At 46.1% G+C, this 23,297-nt stretch overlaps 1 protein-coding gene across 1 annotated transcript in view; it reads left to right on the forward strand.

The window, feature by feature from the left end:
- Positions 1-13,513: 13,513 nt before the first annotated feature.
- Positions 13,514-23,297, forward strand: part of AHR (aryl hydrocarbon receptor) — an 82,679-nt gene continuing 72,895 nt past the window's right edge. Inside the window, exon 1 of the mRNA XM_038767699.1 lies at positions 13,514-13,613. Coding sequence (XP_038623627.1) covers positions 13,555-13,613 — 59 coding nt within the window. The 5' untranslated portion in view covers positions 13,514-13,554. The remainder of the gene's footprint in view (positions 13,614-23,297) is intronic.

Consider the following 23,297-nt stretch of genomic DNA (forward strand, 5'->3'; position numbering starts at 1 on the left):
GATGGAGGTACAGCTACTCACCTGTCTCCTACCCCCGGGCTCATGGGGGAAGTTCGGGGACACACAGACTCCATTTTGTAAATAATGATGATATATAAAAAATACCACAATAATGATTATTATACTGTGAGCTCGTTGTGGGCAGGGAGTATCAGTTTTTTATTGTTGTATTATACTTTCTCGAGTGCTTAATACAATGCTCTGCACACAGTAAGTGCCTAATAAAGATGACTGAATGAATGGATGAGTGAATTTGTTAAGCTCTTACTAGGTGTCAAGCACTGTTCGAAGTGCTGGGGTAGATTTAAGTGAATGAAGTTGGACACAGTCCCTGTCCCACATGAGTTCCCTGTTTTTGTAGGAGGGAGAAGGAGTATTTCTCTGAGCTGAGCTGTCTGCTCCACTCTCTCCTACAGGCCCAGTCGCTGGGCTGCCGTCTTGTTTTCAAGTGGAAGAAGGAGGCCTAGTAACAGGTAGGCTTTGCTGCACCTCAGCCTCGGCCCCAACCCCGGGACCACGTCCAGTCCCTTAGGTTGGAAGCAGGAAGGGCCAGGGGATGGGGCAAGACAGGGCTGGGAGAATGGAAACACCCCTAATGTCCCTGGAAATCCACCGTATGTTTTGTTGTCACAGTTCGGGAGGGAAGGGCAGCCGTGAGACCCCTAAATACATCGCGTCTCTAATGATTGTTTTGTCGACACGGATCTAGGACTGCAAGTGTCAGGATGAAGGTTAACTTAGGCTTGCTGGAAGTACAAACACGGCCCAGGTCTCACTATTAGGGGAGAGAATTTCTCCCCCCGCCCAATTTTCCCTTTATGGCCACTGTTCATTGGATATCTATTGTGGGATTTCCATTATTATTATTATTTCCGTTATTATTAAACAGAATGGAGTTACTGCAAGTTTAGAGAAAAGGAGCCCGTGAAATGATAAAACTTTCTCAGTCTTTCATGATCACCTCATGACCCATTTCAGGAAGCTGGCAAACCCTCAGTGAATTTGCTAGACATCAAATAAAGAGGCGTTTTCTCATGTGTTGTCTTTTTCAACGGAATCAAAATAAGAAAATGACTAGGTGCCTAGCACTGGGGTAGATCCATGATAATCAGGTGAGAACACTGTGGGACAGTGTAGGGAGAGTAGGTACTTCAGTCCCATTTTACAGATGAGAAAATTAAGGCCAGAGAGGTTAGGTGACGCCCTCAAGACCAGGGACAAAACTGGGATGAGAATTTGGGATGCTTGACTTCCGGCACCCACACTCTTTCTGCCAGGCCACAGCAGGAATCCATCAGGTCAATTTCAAAATCGTCAAAGTGATTAAAGGGAATGCTATTTGAACAGAAAACCAAAGGTTTTATTTTTTAACCATTTTGGGCCCTACCGTCTCAGCCAATCAGCGGCCCTCGTGCAAAAAACAAACTGATGAAAAAGGATTTTAGAAAACTAAATATTTCACTTTCCGATTCCTCTCGAAGTAACGCCATCGCTTTGGGGGTGGAGACGCCTTTCTAAAACACAAAATCTGAGCCGTAGTTAGAGCCCAGTTTGTTTAATAGTAACCAAGGGGAAAACCACGATTTTGACTCATAACCAGCTGTTCCCCAATTCCACGGAGGACGGAACAAGAGGAAATGAACGTTACAGCAGGGTGTTGTAGGAGCTCCCTTGGTAGGGTGGGGTGGATCTTTGAAGTTGGAATGGTCAATCCCTATCGGACCGGAGGGATCTGTGTGTGATCCCGCTGGAGATAGGGATGGACGTGGTGGCCTTAAGCAGGAGCAGGAGGAAACTGGGGCAGAACAGAAAATCCAGGGATACCCAAAGGGATCCGGGGCCCCTCGGGGTAGCCTCGGAGTAAAGGCCAAAGTGGTGACAGCATATGAGCAGCAAGAGAAGATAGGTTTGATAATAATAATTATAATAATGATGGCATTTATTAAGTGCTTACTATGTGCAAGGCACTGTTCTAAGCATTGGGGAGGTTACAAGGTGATCAGGTTGTCCCACGGGGGGCTCACAGTCTTTATCTCCATTTTACAGATGAGGTAACTGAGGCCCAGAGAAGTGAAGTGACTTGCCCAAAGTCACACAGCTGACAATTGGCGGAGCTGGGATTTGAACCCATGACCCCTGACTCCAAAGCCCGGGCTCATGGTGGGGGTGAGAAGCAAGGAGCAGCTTCTGGAGGGCAGAATCGTGCTTACCAATAGTATTGTACTCACCCAAGTGTTTAGTATAATGCAGTGAACACAGTAAGTGCTCAGTAATAATAATAACTGTGGCATTTGTTAAGTGTTTACTAAGTGCCAAGCATCTATCATGTACTATGTACTTACTGTGTATTAAGCGCTGGGGTGGACACGAGTAAACCGGGTTGGCCACAGTCCCTGTCCCTCATCGGGCTCACAGTCTCAATCCCCATTTTACAGATGAGGTAACTGAGGCCCAGAGAAGTGAAGTGACTCGCCCAAGGTCGCCCAGCAGACGACTGTGAAGAGAAGCATGGGAAGAGCCAGGGAACAAATGGCGTCACTGTGCCTGACATCACCTGATGTTTGTAGACATGTTTGTAGGATTCATTCGTTCAAACGTATTTATTGAGCGCTTACTGTGTGCAGAGCACTGAACTAAGCGCTGGGGAAGTACAAGTCGGCAACATGCATAGACAGTCTAGAAGGGGGAGACAGACAACAAAACAAAGCATATAGACGGGTGTCAAACCCGTCAGAATAAATAGAATTAGAGCTATATGCACATCATTAATAAAATAAGTAGAGTAGTAAGTATGTACAAATAAAATAGAGTAAGAAATATGTACAAATTTATCCAAGTGCTGTGGGGAGGGGAAGGAAGTAGGGCTGGGGGGGGGGGGGGGCGATGTGGAGGAGGACAGGAAAATGCTGGGGGGGCGGGGGATGAGCCTGGAGCAGATGAGGAGTGGTTTGGAAAATCAATCAATCAATCAATCGTATTTATTGAGCACTTACTGTGTGCAGAGCACTGTACTAAGCGCTTGGGAAGTACAAGTTGGCAACATATAGAGACAGTCCCTACCCAACAGTGGGCTCACAGTCTAAAAACAGGAGCGGACAAGGTGATTGATAAGGGATTGGAATTGTGGCTTCTTTTGTCCTATCTCAAGCGCTTAGTACACTCCTCTGCACAGCGTCATGGTAGCTTAGATTTGGTATTGCGCTTTTACCCCTGAAGTGCTCTCACATTATTTACCTCACTTTTCCCTCTCATTTTTGCCCTCTAGACTGTAAACCCTTTGAGGGTGGGGAGAGTGCCTATCAACTCTGCTGTAGTGTAATCTCCCAAGTGCTTACTCAGTGGGAAATGTGTCCGCCAACTCTGTTATATTGTTCTAGTGTACTCTCCCAAGTGCTCAGTACAGTACTCTGTGCCCAATGGGCGCTTAACAAGTATGAGAAGCAGCAGGGCTTAGTGGAAAGATCACGGGCTTGGAAGTCAGAGGTCGCAGGTTCTAATCCCGACTCCGCTACTGGTCAGCTGTGTAACTTGGGAAAAGTCAAAGTCACTTGGATAAGTCACTCTGGATAAGTCACTTTACTTCTCTAAAGTGCTCAGTACAGTACTCTGCGCCCATTGGGCGCTTAGCAATCAATCAATCAATCGTATTTATTGAGCGCTTACTGTGTGCAGAGCACTGCACTAAGCGCTTGGGAAGTACAAGTTGGCAACATATAGAGACGGTCCCTACCCAACAGTGGGCTCACAGTCTAGAAGGGGGAGACAGAGAACAAAACCAAACGTACTAACAAAATAAAATAAATAGAATAGATATGTACAAGTAAAATAAATAAATAGATAGAGTAATAAATACGTACAAACATATATGCATATATACAGGTGCTGTGGGGAAGGGAAGGAGGTAAGGCGGGGGGGGGGATGGACGGGGGAAGGGAGAGAGGAAGTGTGAGAAGCAGCATGGCTCAGTGGAAAGAGCCTGGGCTTTGGAGTCAGAGGTCATGGGTTCAAATCCTGACTCTGCCAATTGTCAGCTGTGTGACTTCGGACAAGTCACTTAACTTCTCTGTGCCTCAGTCACCTCATCTGTAAAATGGGGATTAAGACTGTGAGCCCCCTGTGGGACAACCTGATCACCTTGTAACCTCCCCAGCGCTTAGAACAGTGCTCTGCACATAGTAAGTGCTTAATAAATGCCATCATCATTATTATTATTATTATTCTCTAGGACTCAGTTACCTCATCTGTAAATTGGGGCTTAATAATAATAATAATGATGATGATGGTATTTGTTAAGTGCTTACTATGTGCGAAGCACTGTTCTAAGCACGGGGGTGGGGGGGGATACAAGGTGATCATGTTGTCCCGCATGGGGCTCACAGCTTTAATCCCCGTTTTACAGATGAGGTAACTGAGGCACAGAGAAGTTTAGTGACTTGCCCAAAGTCACACTCTGAGCCCCACATAGGACAACCTGATTACTTTGTATCTACCCCAGTGCTTAGAACAGTGCTTGGCACATAGTAAGTGCTTAACAAACACCATCATTATTATTCTTATTATTATTATGGTTGGCTGAACGGCAGACGTGGGTGACATCTTGGCATCTTGTTGTAGTGCACAGCGGGAATAACTCATCCTGGTTTGGGATGTCTAACATCTGCAATTTAAGGAGGGGACAGGAATGTTTATCCAACTCAGGGTAGCAACGTCTGTATCCTAGTCCATCTTCTATCTAGACTATAAGGTCTTTGCGGGCAGGGAACATGTACACCAACACTGTTACACTGTCTTCTCCCAAGCGCTTAGTACAGTGCTCTGCACACAGTAAGTGCTCAATAGGTATGCTAGATTGATTGTTGGCTTGATTGAGACAGGGAATTGGGATGAGGGTGAATAAAGGAAAGGAGTTCAAGATGCCTTTTCCTATCAAAATCTCCCTTTTCCTGCCTCTGAGATTGGGGCAGAACGTACAGAGTGCAGATTATGTTCATTCGATCAATCAATCAAGAATATTTATTGGGCGCCTACTGTGTGCTGCTCACTGTACAAGCACTTAGTACAGTGCTGTGCACACAGTAAGTGCTCAATAGGTATGCTAGATTGATTGTTGGCTTGATGGAGACAGGGAATTGGGATGAGGGTGAATAAAGGAAAGGAGTTCAAGATGCCTTTTCCTATCAAAATCTCCCTTTTCCTGCCTCTGAGACTGGGGCGGAACGTACAGAGTGCAGATTATATTCAGTCGACCATCATCATCATCAATCACATTTATTGAGCACTTACTGTGTGCAGAGCACCGTACTAAGCGCTTGGGAAGTACAAGTTGGCAACATATAGAGACAGTCCCTACGCAACAGCGAGCTCACAATCAATCAAGAATATTTATTGGGCGCCTATTGTGTGCTGCGCACTGTACAAGCGCTTAGTACAGTGCTCTGCACACAGTAAGCGCTCAATAAATACGATTGAATGAATGAATGTACTACATGCTTGGGAGAGTGAGGTGTAATAACAAGCTCACAGTCGAGAGGTGGAGAAAGACATTAATATAAATAAGTAAATTATGGATATGGACAGAAGTGCTGTCAATCAATCAAGAATATTTATTGGGCACCTACTGTGTGCTGCACACTGTACAAGCGCTTAGTACAGTGCTCTGCACACAGTAGGCACTCAATAAATGCGATTGAATGAATGAATGTACTACATGCTTGGGAGAGTGAGGTGTAATAACAAGCTCACAGTCGAGAGGTGGAGAAAGACATTAATATAAATAAATAAATTATGGATATGGACAGAAGTGCTGTCAATCAATCAAGAATATTTATTGGGTGCTTACTGTGTGCTGTGCACTGTACAAGCGCTTAGTACAGTGCTCTGCACACAGTAAGCGCTCAGTAAATATGATTGAATGAATGAATGTACTACATGCTTGGGAGAGTGAGGTGTAATAACAAGCTCACAGTCGAGAGGTGGAGAAAGACATTAATATAAATAAATAAATTATGGATATGGACAGAAGTGCTGTCAATCAATCAAGAATATTTATTGGGCGCCTACTGTGTGCTGCGCACTGTACAAGCGCTTAGTACAGTGCTCTGCCCACAATAAGCTCTCAATAAATACGATTGAATGAATGAATGTACTACATGCTTGGGAGAGTGAGGTGTAATAACAAGCTCACAGTCGAGAGGCGGAGAAAGACATTAATATAAATAAATAAATTATGGATATGGACAGAAGTGCTGCCAATCAATCAAGAATATTTATTGGGTGCCTACTGTGTGCTGTGCACTGTACAAGTGCTTAGTACAGTGCTCTGCACACAGTAAGCGCTCAATAAATGCGATTGAATGAATGAATGTACTACATGCTTGGGAGAGTGAGGTGTAATAACAAGCTCACAGTCGAGAGGTGGAGAAAGATATTAATATAAATAAATAAATTATGGATATGGACAGAAGTGCTGTCAATCAATCAAGAATATTTATTGGGTGCCTACTGTGTGCTGCGCACCATACAAGCGCTTAGTACAGTGCTCTGCACACAGTAAGCGCTCAATAAATACGATTGAATGAATGAATGTACTACATGCTTGGGAGAGTGAGGTGTAATAACAAGCTCACAGTCAAGAGGTGGAGAAAGATATTAATATAAATAAATAAATTATGGATATGGACAGAAGTGCTGTCAATCAATCAAGAATATTTATTGGGTGCCTACTGTGTGCTGTGCACCATACAAGCGCTTAGTACAGTGCTCTGCACACAGTAAGCGCTCAATAAATACGATTGAATGAATGAATGTACTACATGCTTGGGAGAGTGAGGTGTAATAACAAGCTCACAGTCAAGAGGTGGAGAAAGACATTAATATAAATAAATAAATTATGGATATGGACAGAAGTGCTGTCAATCAATCAAGAATATTTATTGGGCCCCTACTGTGTGCTGCGCACTGTACAAGCGCTTAATACAGTGCTCTGCACACAGTAAGCTCTCAGTAAATACAATTGAATGAATCAATGTACTACATGCTTGGGAGAGTGAGGTATAATAAGCTCACAGTCGAGAGGTGGAGAAAGACATTAATACAAATAAATAAATTATGGATATGGACAGAAGTGCTGTCAATCAATCAAGAATATTTATTGGGCGCCTAATGTGTGCTGCGCACTGTACAAGCACTTAGTACAGTGCTCTGCCCACAGTAAGCGCTCAATAAATAGGATTGAATGCATGAATGTACTACATGCTTGGGAGAGTGAGGTGTAATAACAAGCTCAAGTCGAGAGGTGGAGAAAGACATTAATATAAATAAATAAATTATGGATATGGACAGAAGTGCTGTCAATCAATCAAGAATATTTATTGGGCGCCTAGTATGTGCTGCACACCGTACAAGTGCTTTGTACAGTGCTCTGCACACAGTAAGTGCTCAATAAATACGATTGAATGCATGAATGTACTACATGCTTGGGAGAGTGAGGTGTAATAACAAGCTCACAGTCTAGAGGTGGAGAAAGACATTAATATAAATAAATAAGTTATGGATATGGACAGAAGTGCCGTCGGGCTGAGGCGGGGTGGGGGAATGAAGTGTGCAAAACCAAGTGCAGTGCACAAATTGCCCTTTTGACCCCCCAAAACTGAGGAGATTGGGTTGGGGTAAATGGTTGGAAACACAGGAGATACAGAGAAACCAGTCATGAGAAAAAGCCCCCAGGTTTGGGAGCCAGGAAACCTGGGTTCTGATCCCAGCTCTGCCATTTCCCTTCCATGTGACGTCGGGCAAATCACATCCTTGGCATCTTTGTCCCCTCTCTTCCATCGCCGTCGAATGAAACCCGCTCCTTGCAGGCCCTCATTCATTCATTCCATTGAATTTATTGAGCGCTTACTGTGTGCAGAGCACTGTACTGAGCGCTTGGGAAGTCCAAGTTGGCAACATCTAGAGACGGTCCCTACCCAACAGTGGGCTCACAGTCTAAAAGGGGGAGACAGAGAACAAAGCCAAACATACTAACAAAATAAAATAAATAGAATAGATACGTCCAAGTAAAATGAATAAATAAATAGAGTAATAAATATGTACATACATATATACAGAATGTCTTCTGGCTTTCAACTCCCTTTAGTACTCTATCCCTCGGCCCTCCTTCAATGAGTGGCCAACGCCGCCTGCCCCCAGCGTGATTTGTGGGCCGGCCACGTTGCCTTCCCCGGGAACTGGCGCGGTTTTCCTCCGCCCCAGTGAGGCGATCCCAGCCCCTTCTGCTTTCAATCAATCAATCAATCAATCAATCAATCAATCGTATTTATTGAGCGCTTACTCTGTGCAGAGCGCTTTCCCCCATCCCAGCAGGAAAGAGTCCCCCACCTGCAGCGGAAGGCCTCCTTAAAACCTTGGGAAAGCCGGCGACCATAATAGCCATTGCTGTACACATTTATTCTATTTATTTTATTCTGTTAATAGGTTTTGTTTCTCTGTCTCCCCCTTCTAGACTGTGAGCCCACTGTCGGGTAGGGACCGTCTCTATAGGTTGCCGAATTGTACTTCCCGAGCGCTTAGTCCAGTGCTCTGCACACAGTAAGCGCTCAATAAATACGATTGAATGAAGGAATGAATGTGGCTTTGGTTGTGCCATGGACTCTGAATCCTGAGGCACCTGCAATTCAGCTCCTCCGGTCATAGCTCCCTACTGGTTTTTGTTTTCATTCTGCATATTGTAAATTTGACTCTTTCTCTTAGGCTGTTTTAATATTTTGTTCACTGCTCCTGATGTGTCTGTGTCAAGTGTCAAGTCCTCTTCCCATCCTTTATTCATAGACTGTGACCCTCTCGAGAGACAGGATCTGTGTCTAATTCCCACTCCTGTACTTTTCCCCCAGTGCTTAGTTCAGCACGCTGCTCACAGAAAATGCTATTTCTTCTATCAATCAGTCAATCAATCGTATTTATTGAGCACTTACTGTGTGCAGAGCACTGTACTAAGCGCTTGGGAAGTACAAGTTGGCACCATATAGAGAACTGCCGTCATTTTCAATTACAACAACACAAAACCCCCGCAGGGTTTGGGACATACATCACGGGGATCATTGCCCTTTCTAATGGATGTATTAGTAGATATAAAGAGGAGAAATGCCCTGACCCTTTTCTAGTGGATGTATTAGTGTAGATATTAGAAGAAGAAATGCAATAATAATGTTTCCGGTGACGATGTATGGATCCGGAAGCTGGAAAGTGAAAAAACAGGAGGGAAAGATGATTGATTCTTTGGAAATATGGTGTTGGAGAAGGCATTTGCGAATAATAATAATAGTAATAATAATAATGGCATTTATTAAGCACTTACTATGTGCAAAGCACTGTTCTAAGCGCTGGGGGGATACAAGGTGATCAGGTTGTCCCGCGTGGGGCTCACAGTCATCATCCCCATTTTACAGATGAGGGAACTGAGGCTCAGAGAAGTTAAGTGACTTGCCCAAGGTCACACAGCAGACATATGGTGGAGCCGGGATTCGAACCCATGACCTCTGACCCCAAAGCCCGGGCTCTTTCCACTGAGCCACGCTGCTTCCTCGATGCACATTATTAACAAAATCACTAGAACGGTAAATACGTACAAGTGAAATAAATAGAGAAATAAATCCGTACAAACATGTATGCAGGTGCTGTGGGGAGGGGAAGGAGGTAGGGCAGGGGGGATGGGGAGGGGGAGAGAAAAAAGGGGTTCAGTCTGGGCTAGGGATGATCTCGGTTGTTGAATTGGACTTTGCAAGCGCTTAGTACAGTGCTCCGCACACCGCTAGCGCTCAAAATGCTGAATACCATGAACTGCCCGAAAAACAAACAAATGGATTTGGGAGCAAATTAAACCAAAGTGGTCTTTGGAAGGCCAAATGACTTGACGTAGATGAGCATATTTTGGACACATAATCAGGAGGACTAATTCTCCGGAGAAGACACTAATGCTAGGAAAATTCCAGGGAAAGGGGGGAAGAGGCAGAACGGCGGCTAGATCCTGAAACACCACAACAACGACAATGGAAGAACCGTTAGCAAGGTGGTGGATTATGGCAGAGGACAGGACGTTCTGGAGAAAGTAACTCCTTGAATCGGGAACGACTCCACGGCACTTAACGAATAATTTGTTAAGCGCTTACTATGTGCCGAGCACTGTTCTAAGCGCTGGGCAGTGTTCTCAGTACCCATTTCCCACGTTCAGGAGAAAGAACATTTCCCATGTTCTGGAGAAAGTATATCTAGTTAGCGGAAATGACTTGACTGCACATAAGAATAATAATAATAATAATAATAGCATTTATTAAGTGCTTACCATGTACAAGGCACTGAGCCCACTGTTGGGTAGGGACTGTCTCTATATGTTGCCAACTTGTACTTCTCAAGCGCTTAGTACAGTGCTCTGCACACAGTAAGCGCTCAATAAATACGATTGATTGATTGATTGATTGATTGATTGATTGTTCTAAGTGCTGGGGGTATATCAGGTGATCAGATTGTCCCACCGTGGGCTCACAGTCTTCATCCCCATTTTACAGATGAGGTAACTGAGGCCCAGAGAAGTGAAGAGACTTGCCCAAAATCACATAGCTGACAAGTGGCAGAGCCAGGATTGGAACCCATGACCTCTGACTCCAAAGTCCGTGCGCTTTCCACTGCACCACGCTGCTTCTCTAATAATTTGTTAAGCGTTTACTATGTGCCAAGCACCGTTCTAAGCTCCGAGGACTGTTCTAGGCACCCATTTCTTCAACTGTAAAATGGGGACTCAAGGGGTGATCTCCCGCCCATTGAGCCTGGGAGCTTCTTCACGGGGGGCAGGATCTGTGTTCAACTCCACTGTCCAGTATCTACCCTGGCGCTTACTACAGTGTTAGTGCTTAAAGCAGCGTGGCTAGGAGAAGCAGCGTGGCTCGGTGGAAAGAGCCCGGGCTTGGGAGTCAAAGGTCATGGGTTCTAATTCCACCTCCGCCACTTGTCAGCTGTGTGACTTTGGGCAAGTCACTTCACTTCTCTCTGTACCTCAGTTACTCATCTGTAAAATGGGGATGAAGACTGTCAGCCCCACGTGGGACAATCTGATCACCTTGTATGTGGCCAACTTGTACTTCCCAAGCGCTTAGTACAGTGCTCTGCACACAGTAAGCGCTCAATAAATACGATTGATTGATTGATTGATTGATTGATTGTATCCCCCCACCTCCCCAGCGCTTAGAACAGTGCTTCACACATGGTAAGCACCTAACAAACACCATCATCATTATTATTATTCTCTGTGCCTCAGTTCCTCGTCTGTAAAATGGGGGTGAAGACTGTGAGCCCCCCGGGGGACAACCTGATCACCTTGTAACCTCCCCAGCGCTTAGAACAGTGCTTTGCACATAGTAACTGCTTAATAGATGCCATTATTATTATTATTATTATCATTATTATTATTATTATTATCCCTGCTCTGCCACTTATCAGCTGTGACTTTGGGCAAGTCACGTCAGTTCTCTGAGTCTCAGTTCCCTCATCTGTAAAATGGGGATGAAGACCGTGAGCCCCCCGTGGGACAACCTCATCACCTTGTAACCTCCCCAGCGCTTAGAACAGTGCTTCACACATATTAAGCGCTTAACAAATACCATCATCATTATTATTATTCCCTGTGCTTCAGTTCCTCGTCTGTAAAATGGGGATGAAGACTGTGAGCCCCACGTGGGACAACCCGATCGCCTTGTATCCCCCCCAGCGCTTAGAACATATATGTATGTCCTGTATATATGTTTGTACATATTTATTACTCTATTTATTTATTTATTTATTTTACTTGTACATATCTATTCTATTTATTTTATTTTGTTAGTATGTTTGTTTTTTTGTTGTTGTTTTTTTCTCTGTCTCCCCCTTTTAGACTGTGAGCCCAATGTTGGGTAGGGACTGTATATGTTGCCAATTTGTACTTCCCAAGCGCTTAGTACAGTGCTCTGCACACAGTAAGCGCTCAATAAATATGATTGATTGATTGATTGATTGATTAGAACAGTGCTTCACACATAGTAAGCCCTACTGAGAGCTCACCTCCTCCCGGAGGCCTTCCCACACTGAGCCCCCTCCTTCCTCTCCCCATCCACCCCCTCTCCATCCCCCCCGCCTTACCTCCTTCCCCTCCCCACAGCACCTGGATATATGTATATATGTTTGTACGGATTTATTACTCTATTCTTTTATTTATTTTATTTGTACATATTTATTCCATTTATTTTATTTTGTTAATATGTTTTGTTTTGTTCTCTGTCTCCCCCTTCTAGACTGTGAGTCCACCGTTGGGTAGGGACCGTCTCCACATGTTGCCAACTTGTACTTCCCAAGCGCTTAGTCCAGTGCTCTGCACACAGTAAGCGCTCAATAAATACGATTGAATGAATGAATAAATACGATGGAATGAATGAATGAATCATTCATCGGAACAAGGGGCGGGGCCCCCCGAGGCGTGGGATTGGGAGATCGGAGGGGGGCGGGGCCGTCCGAGGCCGGGGATTGGGCGAGCCGGGAGGGGGCGGGGCCACGCGGGCAGGGGGCGGGGCCGTCCGAGGCCGGGGATTGGGCGATCCGGGAGGGGGGCGGGGCCATCCGAGGCGGTGATTGGGCGATCCGGGAGGGGGCGGGGCCATCGGCACAGGGGGCGGGGCCATGCGGACAGTGGGCGGGGACATCCGAGGCAGGGGATTGGACGAGCCGAGCGGGGGGCGTGGCCACGGATACAGGGAGCGAGGCCGTCCGAGGCGGGGATTGGTCGATCCGGGCGGGGGGCGTGGGCATGGACACAGCGGGAGGGGCCGTCCGAGGCGGGGATTGGTCGAGCCGGGCGGGGGGCGTGGGCATGGGCACAGGGGGCGGGGCCGTCCGAGGCGGGGATTGGTCGAGCCGAGCGGGGAGCGTGGGTATGGACACAGCGGGCGGGGCCGTCCGAGGCGGGGATTGGTCGATCCGGGCGTGGGCGTGGGCATGGACACAGCGGGCGGGGCCGTCCGAGGCGGGGATCGATCGAGTCGGGGCCTGGGCACAGGGGGCGGGGCCGTCCGAGGCGGGGATTGGTCGAGCCGAGCGGGGGGGCGGGGCCATAGGCACAGCGGGCGGGGCCGTCCGAGGCGGGGATTGGTAGAGCCGAGCGGGGGGCGGGGCCATGGATACAGGGGGCGGGGCCGTCCGAGGCGGGGATTGGTCGATCCGGGCGGGAGGCGTGGCCATGGATACAGGGAGCGAGGCCGTCCGAGGCGGGGATTGGTCGAGCCGAGCAGGGGGCGGGGCGGGGCCGGTCCGGGCGGCGGTGGCGGCGGCGCCTTTGAGATCGGTCCGGAGGGGCCCGGCCGGACGCACGGACCCCGACGGCGGCGGGGGGCGGCGGGGGATACCGCAGGACCCGACCCCACCGGATCGGACCGGACCGGACCGGACCGGAACGGACCGGACAGACCGACCGGGCCCCGGGACGGACGGACGGACGGTGTGTCTGTCTGTCTGTCTGTCGGTGTGTCCGTCGGCAGGATGAACAGCGCCAACGTGACGTACGCCTGCCGCAAGAGGAGGAAACCCGTGCAGAAAACGTAAGCCGGCAGACACCCCGGGCTCCCTCCCTCCGTCCCTCCCTCCCGATTCATTCACTCATTCATTCATTCATTCAGTCGTAATTAGCGAGCGCCTACTGTGTGCGGAGCACTGTGCTCAGCGCTTGGGGCAGGACGGAGTCGGCAACCTAGAGAGAGACGGTCGTTCATCCATTCATTCATTCAGTCGTATTCACTGAGCGCTTACTGGGTGCAGAGCGCTTGGGAAGGACAAGTTGGCCCCATGGAGAGACGGTCGTGCATTCATTCGATCGTACTCAGTGAGCGCTTACCGTGTGCGGAGCGCTGTGCTCAGCGCTTGGGAGAGGACGAGTCGGTAACATAGAGAGGTGGCCATTTATTCATTCATTCATTCAATCGTATTTAGTGAGCGCTTACTGTGTGCGGAGCGCTGTGCTCAGCGCTTGGGAGAGGGCGAGTCGGCAACATAGAGAGACGGTCATGCATTCGTTCATTCATTCAATCGTATTTAATAATAATAATAATAATAATAATGATGGCATTTGTTAAGCGCTTACTATGTGCAAAGCACTGTTCTAAGCGCTGAGCACTGTGTTCTAAGCGGTGGATTTAGTGAGCGCTTACTATGTGCGGAGCACTGTGCTGAGCACTTGGGAGAGGACAAGTCGGCAACATAGAGACGGTCGTTCATTCATTCGATCGTATTTAGTGAGCGCTTACTGTGTGCGGAGCGCTGTGCTGAGCGCTTGGGAGAGGACGAGTCGGCAACATAGAGAGACGGTCGTGCATTCATTCGTTCATTCAATCGTATTTAATAATAATAATAATAATGATGGCATTTGTTAAGCGCTTACTATGTGCAAAGCACTGTTCTAAGCGCTGAGCACTGTGTTCTAAGCGGTGGATTTAGTGAGCGCTTACTATGTGCGGAGCACTGTGCTGAGCACTTGGGAGAGGACAAGTCGGCAACATAGAGACGGTCGTTCATTCATTCGATCGTATTTAGTGAGCGCTTACTGTGTGCGGAGCGCTGTGCTCAGCGCTTGGGAGAGGACGAGTTGGCCACCTAGAGAGACGGTCATTCATTCATTCAATCGTATTTAGTGAGCGCTTACTGTGTGCGGAGCGCTGTGCTCAGCGCTTGGGAGAGGGCGAGTCGGCAACATACAGAGACGGTCATTCATTCAGTCAGTCGTATTTAGTGAGCGCTTACTATGTGCGGAGCGCTGTGCTCAGCTCTTGGGAGAGGGCGAGTCGGCAACATACAGAGACGGTCATTCATTCATTCAGTCAGTCGTATTTAGTGAGCGCTTACTATGTGCGGAGCGCTGTGCTCAGCGCTTGGGAGAGGGCGAGTCGGCAACATACAGAGACGGTCATTCATTCATTCAGTCAGTCGTATTTAGTGAGCGCTTACTATGTGCGGAGCGCTGTGCTCAGCGCTTGGGAGAGGGCGAGTCGGCAACATACAGAGACGGCCATTCATTCGTTCATTCAGTCGTATTTAGTGAGCGCTTACTGTGAGCGGAGCGCTGTGCTCAGCGCTTGGGAGAGGACGAGTTGGCCACCTAGAGAGACGGTCATTCATTCATTCAATCGTATTTAGTGAGCGCTTACTATGTGCGGAGCGCTGTGCTCAGCGCTTGGGAGAGGGCGAGTCGGCAACATAGAGAGAGACGGTCATTCATTCATTCATTCATTCATTCAATCGTATTTATTGAGCGCTTACTGTGTGCGGAGCGCTGTGCTCAGCGGTTGGGAGAGGACGAGTCGGCAACATATAGAGAGACGGTCATTCATTCATTCATTCAATCGTAATTATGGAGCGCTTACTGTGTGCGGAGCGCTGTGCTCAGCGCTTGGGAGAGGACAAGTCGGCAACATAGAGAGACGGTCATGCATTCATTCATTCATTTAATCGTATTTAGTGAGCGCTTACTGTGTGCGGAGCGCTGTGCTCAGCGCTTGGGAGAGGGCGAGTCGGCAACATAGAGAGACGGTCATGCATTCATTCATTCATTCAGTCGTATTTAGTGAGCGCTTACTGTGTGCGGAGCGCTGTGCTCAGCGCTTGGGAGAGGGCGAGTCGGCAACATATAGAGAGACGGTCATTCATTCATTCATTCAATCGTATTTATTGAGCGCTTACTGTGTGCGGAGCGCTGTGCTCAGCGCTTGGGAGAGGGCGAGTCGGCAACATACAGAGACGGTCATGCATTCATTCATTCATTTAATCGTATTTAGTGAGCGCTTACTATGTGCGGAGCACTGTGCTCAGCGCTTGGGAGAGGGCGAGTCGGCAACATAGAGAGACGGTCATGCATTCATTCATTCATTCAGTCGTATTTAGTGAGCGCTTACTGTGTGCGGAGCGCTGTGCTCAGCGCTTGGGAGAGGGCGAGTCGGCAACGTGTAGAGACGGTCATTCATTCATTCAGTCAATCGTATTTAGTGAGCGCTTACTATGTGCGGAGCGCTGTGCTCAGCTCTTGGGAGAGGACGAGTCGGCCACCTAGAGAGACGGTCATTCATTCATTCAGTCAGTCGTATTTAGTGAGCGCTTACTGTGTGCGGAGCGCTGTGCTCAGCGCTTGGGAGAGGGCGAGTCGGCAACGTGTAGAGACGGTCATTCATTCATTCAGTCAATCGTATTTAGTGAGCGCTTACTATGTGCGGAGCGCTGTGCTCAGCGCTTGGGAGAGGGCGAGTCGGCAACATACAGAGACGGTCATTCATTCATTCAGTCGTATTTAGTGAGCGCTTACTGTGTGCGGAGCGCTGTGCTCAGCGCTTGGGAGAGGACAAGTTGGCCACCTAGAGAGACGGTCATTCATTCATTCAATCGTATTTAGTGAGCGCTTACTGTGTGCAGAGCACTGGGCTAAGCGCTTGGGAGAGGACAAGTCGGCAATGTAGAGAAACGGTCATTCATTCATTCAGTCGTATTTAGTGAGCGCTTACTGTGTGCAGAGCACTGTGCTCAGCGCTTGGGAGAAGACAAGTCGGCAACATAGAGAGAGGGTCATTCATTCATTCAGTCGTATTTAGTGAGCGCTTACTGTGTGCAGAGCGCTTGGGAAGTACAAGTCGGCCACATGGAGAGACCGGCATTCACTTATTCAGTCGTATTTATTGAGCGCTTACTGTGTGCAGAGCACTGGGCTGAGCGCTTGGGAACTACAAGTTGGCAACATAGAGAGACGGTCATTCATTCATTCAATCGTATTTACTGAGTGCTTACTGTGTGCAGAGCACTGGCCTAAGCGCTTGGGAGAGGACAAGTCGGCAACATAGAGAGATGGTCATTCATTCGTTCATTCAATCGTATTTATTCAATCGTATCCCCCCATGGCTTAGAACAGTGCTTGGTACATAGTAAGCACTTAGCAAATTATTATTATTATTGTTATTGTTATTATTATTGTTATTCATTCTCTGTGCCTCAGTTCCCTCATCTGTAAAATGGGGATTGACTGTGAGCCCCACGTGGGGCAACCTGATCACCTGCTTGGCACATAGAAAGCACTTAACAAATGCCATTATCATTACGGTTATTATCATTGTTTTATTATTATTATAATTATTATTCTCTATCCCTCACCTGTAAAATGGAGATTGACTGTGAGCCCCACGTGGGACACCTTGATTACCTTGTATCTCCCCCATCGCTTAGAACAGTGCTTGGCACATAGTAATGCCATCATTACAATGCCAACAAATGCCATCATTACTACTATTACTATTACATTACTATTACCGCAGCGCTTAGTACAGTTTTTGGCACATAATGACCTTCTAGACTGAGCCCACTGTTGGGTAGGGACCGTCTCTATATGTTGCCAACTTGTTCTTCCCAAGCGCTTGGTACAGTACTCTGCACACAGTAAGCGCTCAATAAATACGACTGATTGATAATAAGCACTTAACAAATACCATTATTATTATTATTATTCTACGCGGCCAGCTTGGCGTCTCTCTATGTTGCCGATTTGTACTTTGCCAAGCGCTTAGTCCAGTGCTCTGCACACAATAAGCGCTGAATAAATAATAATGTAATAATGATAATAGTGGTATTTGTTTAGTGTTTACTATGTGCAAAGCACTGTTCTAAGCGCTGCTGAATGAATGAACCCTGGCGGCTGCCCGCTTCGTGCCCTCGGCCCCCGGGGCCGCCCTCGAGGCCCGACAGGTGGGCTCTGCCCACCTTTACCCGCTCATTCAATCCACTCGTATGTATTTATTGAGCGCCCACGGGGTGCGGAGCGCTGGGCTAAGCGCTCAGGAAGTACCCGGCAGCAATCAAGAGAGACGATCCCTGCCCACCCTGGGCTCACCGTCCGGCCTAGGGCCCGGCGGGGAGACGCACACCAATAAAATAAAATAAAAAGTCAAAAGTCATCATTAGAAATAAATAGAATTAATGATAGGTGCTGGGGGCCGGGCACCTGAGGGAGAGGAGGGATTGTCTCTCTCTGTTGCCAAATTGCACTTTCCAATAATAATAAGGACATTTATTAAGCACTTACTATGTGCAAAGCACTGTTCTAAGCGCTGGGGGGGATACAAGGTACTCAGGTTGTCCCACGAGGGGCTCACAGTCTTCATCCCCATTTTACAGATGAGGTCACTGAGGCCCAAAGAATAATAATCATAATAATAATAATAATCGTGGCTTTTATTAAGTGCTTACATGTGCAAAGCACTGTTCTAAGTGCTGGGGAGGTTACAAGGTGATCAGATTGTCTGACGGGGGGCTCACGGTCTTCACCCCCATTTTACAGTTGAGGTCACTGAGGCACAGGGAAATGAAGTGATTTGTCACACAGCTGACAACTGGCGGAGCCGGGTATTGAACCCGTGACCTGTGACTCCAATGCCTGTGCTCTTTCCGCTGAGCCACGCTACTTCCAAGTGCTTAGTACAGTGCTCTGCACCCAGTAAGCGCTCAATAAATACGACTGAATGAGCGAAGGACCCCAGACTTCCAACCAGGCCTAGTTAATATTAATATTATTAGTATTTAGTTGTGCTTCCGCTGGAAAGGACAAGTTGCATCCCTTTTTCCTCCCCTGAAGAGGGGTCTGGTTCTTCTGGTTAAAAAGGGACCATCTTTGGCATGTACTGAGCGCTTAGTACAGGGTTCTGCACTCAGTAGGCGCTCAATAAGTACGATGGATTGATTTTTGGGTCCATCTCCCCCACTGGATTGGGAACTCCCTTATGGACAGGGCTTGGGCCTGCCAATTGCCTGGTGTTGGGTAGGGACCATCTCTATATGTTGCCGATTTATACTTCCCAAGAGCTTAGTACAGTGCTCTGCACACAGTAAGCGCTCAATAAATATGATGAAATGAATGAAAATGGAGTGGACCCTCCAAATTCGAAATGGTTCTAATCCCGGCTCCGCCACTTGTCTGTTGTGTGACCTTGGGCAAATAACTTCTCTGGGCCTCAGTTCCCTCATCTGTAAAATGGGGATTATTACTGTGAGCCCCCATGCGGGACAACCCGATTACCTTGTATCTGCCCCAGTGCTTAGAACAGTACATAGTAAGCGCTTAACAAATGCCACCATTATTATTATTATTATCCAAAGCGCTCAGTACAGTGGCCTGCATGCAGTAATGGGGTTTTGACCTACTTGGTCCAAAGCTGTGGTTGGTTGGCTGCATGCACCTATAAAGCTAGGATAGGGAGAGAATATAATCGGGAGGAGGAATTGGTTTTATAATCAAAAAGGACATTGGGGGTGTCCTTGGGGTGTGGGATAAATCTTCATTTTTTTTAAAAAAGAGTCACTGATACATTTATTAAGTTAAAGATCAGTTCGAGGCGATAGTAGAGATGATTTAGGTCAGAACCTTTCCTGAAATAGGTGAATCTGAAGGGAGCAGTTTCCGTTTGAAAAATATTTTACGGTTGGGGTTCCTCCCGTACACTCTGTATCTTCAGAGATCTTAATGAGAAGTAAGCTGGGAAATCTCAACTGACACTGGCCTGTGAAATGCTGCTATATCAAACACCCCTAATTAAAATAGCATGGGCCACATTACATCACACTAAAAGAAAGAAAAATATTCTTGGGTACTCCTGCTGAGTCAGTGATTTCCTGCTTCAGGGATATTAGTTCTGTGAATGTGGACAGGAGCTGCTGCTATTAAAAAAAGTTTATATTAGGCTAAAAAAAATTCCTCCTAAATTTTCTAATGTTAAAGTATATTCAATTTTGGTTTTGTACTTAGCATAGGACTCCCCTTCTAGACTCCCTTCTAGACTGTGAGCCCACTGTTGGGTAGGGACCGTCTCTATATGTTGCCAACTTGCACTTCCCAAGCGCTTAGTACAGTGCCGTGCACACGGTAAGCGCTCAATAAATACGATTGAATGAATGAATGAATGAATGGGACACTTTGCACAACATGAAGTGTTTTCTACCCGCATGCCTTTTATTTTTTTTGAGGTCAGACATCAGAGAAAATGTAATCAGAAAATCTATACTACTAAATCCGCATTTGCAAACATTTAAATGTTTGCCAAATATGCAATTAACGAAATTTACATAAGTTCCACAACTCACTAGGCTTAACGGGAGTTTTCTCTTGTAAAGCTGAAAATATTTAGAAAGGTAAGCTTCAAACCTGAATGGGTTTTTATTGTCTCTGTACTGTTTTCAATATACAACAGAAAAATCCCTTTTGTATATACTACTTGCTTTGTTCTTTCACTTCCTCATTCTGAATTACTCTGGTTTTTTTTTCCCCTTCCTTTCCCATCTTAATAGTTGATTTGCTGTTGCTGACTAGTTCTTGATATGATTGGCATCTGAGCGTTCAGATTCTAGACTGCTATTAATCTATTTTGATTCATTCCTAAAATAACGGGTGCTGTGTGCCTTCCTTAGGACTTAGAGAAAATGGTATCCAACTACATGGGTAGGTCATCTGCAAGTAGCTTTTCACCCAAGTGATTAAATATATATGTGTGTGTATGTGTATATATGTGTGTGTGTGAATATAAATATATAAATACATTTCTCTGAAAAGGCTTAACCCGCAATTAAAGTATTTTTCAAATGGTTAGTTACTGGGTGTGTGCCGAATCGTGTGCTTAAGATTTATCGGTCCTCATTCCCTATTAGAGCCTGGAAAGATGTTTCCTCCATTTGCAAAGTTTGTGGAATCACTCTCCAAATGAGTGACATATATTTGAGAAGACTCATCAGTATTGGATTAGAAAATGTTAGGTCAAAGTTTTTTTAGTTCAGGTAATCGCACCTAAATCGGACAAGCTCAATAAAAGAGCTCTGAATTCTAGCATCCGATTGAGGCTAAATGCATTCCTGCTGCTACTGGGTGTTCTGTCTGCAGTCAGATTAAATGTGCTAGAAGAAATGGGCATGTCATGGTGTATGGCAGAAAACTTTCAGTTGATATCATTTTAATAGTAACTCTGACAAGAAATCTTGCACAACCTAAATGTGAAACCAGTGACTTCAGACCAGTGTGTCTCTTTTATAAAACTCTGCAGGAAAGCAACTACCAAAGTACTACTACTACTACTACTACTACTACTACTACTACTACTACTACTATTTTTACTCTTGTAAACCATAAACCTTATGTTGGATATTGGCTTTTATTTGCATTTATTGAATAGTGTAAGCTCCCTCCAGTGGCTAGTATAGCACTTGAATTGTCTTTTCTCTAGTGAGTGGAGACCGAATAGGATAATGGGCTTCTTTTTGTGAACCTCAGATATGTTAAAATTAAAAAAAAACCTATTGAAAAATCCGGGTTAGCGGGGATTGTCCAAGATTCATCATCCGTTCCTGGCAGCCACTTTCAATCCCGACCACACCTAAACTGAGAATCTGCCCTGTTTTCAAAGACCTTCTGAGAAGATTGATTCCACAATCCCCTTTTGTAATCCCTGCCATCTTTAACAATCTGTACTTTCAGTAGGGTCTTTCTTTCTTTTCATAACCTCCATTTGTCTTGCTGCAGTTTTCTGTCGTTCTGGCCTGAGTGGAAATTAAATGCAGCTTTTTTTTTCCCCATAGGTGTAGTCACGGACCTATTAGGGTTGTTTAATTTCAGTAACATTTAGCTAATAATAATAATAATAATGATGATGGCATTTGTTAAGCACCTACTATGTGCAAAGCCCTGTTCTAAGTGCTGGGGGGGATCAGGTTGTCCCACGTGGGGCTCACAGTTTTAATCCCCATTTTACAGATGAGGTAACTGAGGCCCAGAGAAGTGAGGTGACATGCCCAAGGTCACACAGCTGACAAGTGGCGGAGCCGGGATTAGAACCCATGACTTCTGACTCCAAAGCCCGGGCTCTTTCCACCGAGCCACGCTGATTCCACATTTAGATGTGCTTTCCCAAAGTTCTGCTTTGTTCAGGAGACACATTCGATGTATTTTTGTCATCATCAATCGTATTTATTGAGCGCTTACTGTGTGCAGAGCACTGTACTAAGCGCTTGGGAAGTACAAATTGGCAACACATAGAGACAGTCCCTACCCAACAGTGGGCTCACAGTCTAAAAGGGGGAGACAGAGAACAAAACCAAACATACTAACAAAATAAAATAAATAGAATAGATATGTACAAGTAAAATAAATAAATACTTATTTATGATATTGTCATATCAATATTGCTAGAAAGATAGTCCGTATTCCCGGAACTTCAAAATCCAGGACTGGGTCTGTGAAAATGTCCTGTAGTTTTCTGATATTCATGTTCACGGAATAGAAAATATTTGTAAAAATGCCTCTTTTATCCATTCTTGATGTACCCAACAAATAAAATTTCCTTCTGCTGCGTCATTTCCTATAATTCCATTTTTATGTATGTTGTTCCCTCTTCAGAAGACTGTAAACTCCTCTAGACTATAAACTTGTTGTGGGCAGGGAATGTGTCTACCAACTCTGTTGAATTGCACTCCCCCAAGCTCCTAGTTTAGCACTTCGCACACAGTAGAGAAGCAGCGTGGCAAAGTGGAAAGAGCCCGGGCTTTGGAGTCAGAGGTCATGGGTTCGAATCCCGACTCCACCAATTGTCAGCTGTGTGACATTGGGCAAGTCACTTAACTTCTCTGGGCCTCAGTTACCTCATCTATAAAATGGGGATTAAGACTGTGAGCCCCATGTGGGACAACCTGATCACCTTGTAACCTCCCCAGCGCTTAGAACAGTGCTCTGCACATAGTAAGCACTCAATAAATACGATTGATGATGATGATGATGATTATTATTATTATTATAGTAAGTGCTCAGTGCATGCCGTGGATTGAGTAGGGCTGCCGTTTATCAAGTGGAGGCTTGGCTGTTCACAAAACATTAAAGTAATGGATGATGGTTTGCTTCCAAAACACACAATGTCACATCTTTCTAATGAATTTAACTCCACCCTTTGGTGAATTTTACTCTATTAGGAAGCTCCCCCTTCCCTCCATTTTGTGGGGGGCGGCAGAAATAGTAAATCTAAAGACAGTTTTCTTAGCGATGGCTGTCCCACAAAGTCAGTGATTTTAGGTTTAGGAATTTTTACAGTGTGTTATGAAACCAGCTGGACCTCTCCCTCCATTCTGATGAAAGTTATTTATTTTTGATTAGTTATAAATGATGCCAACATTAAGATTCATGTACTTAGTCAAGTAAAGGGATTCCTTAAGTCTGCAATGAAACACATTCA

The sequence above is a fragment of the Tachyglossus aculeatus genome, chromosome 2 (assembly GCF_015852505.1).
Source record: "Tachyglossus aculeatus isolate mTacAcu1 chromosome 2, mTacAcu1.pri, whole genome shotgun sequence".
Taxonomy (NCBI): domain Eukaryota; kingdom Metazoa; phylum Chordata; class Mammalia; order Monotremata; family Tachyglossidae; genus Tachyglossus; species Tachyglossus aculeatus.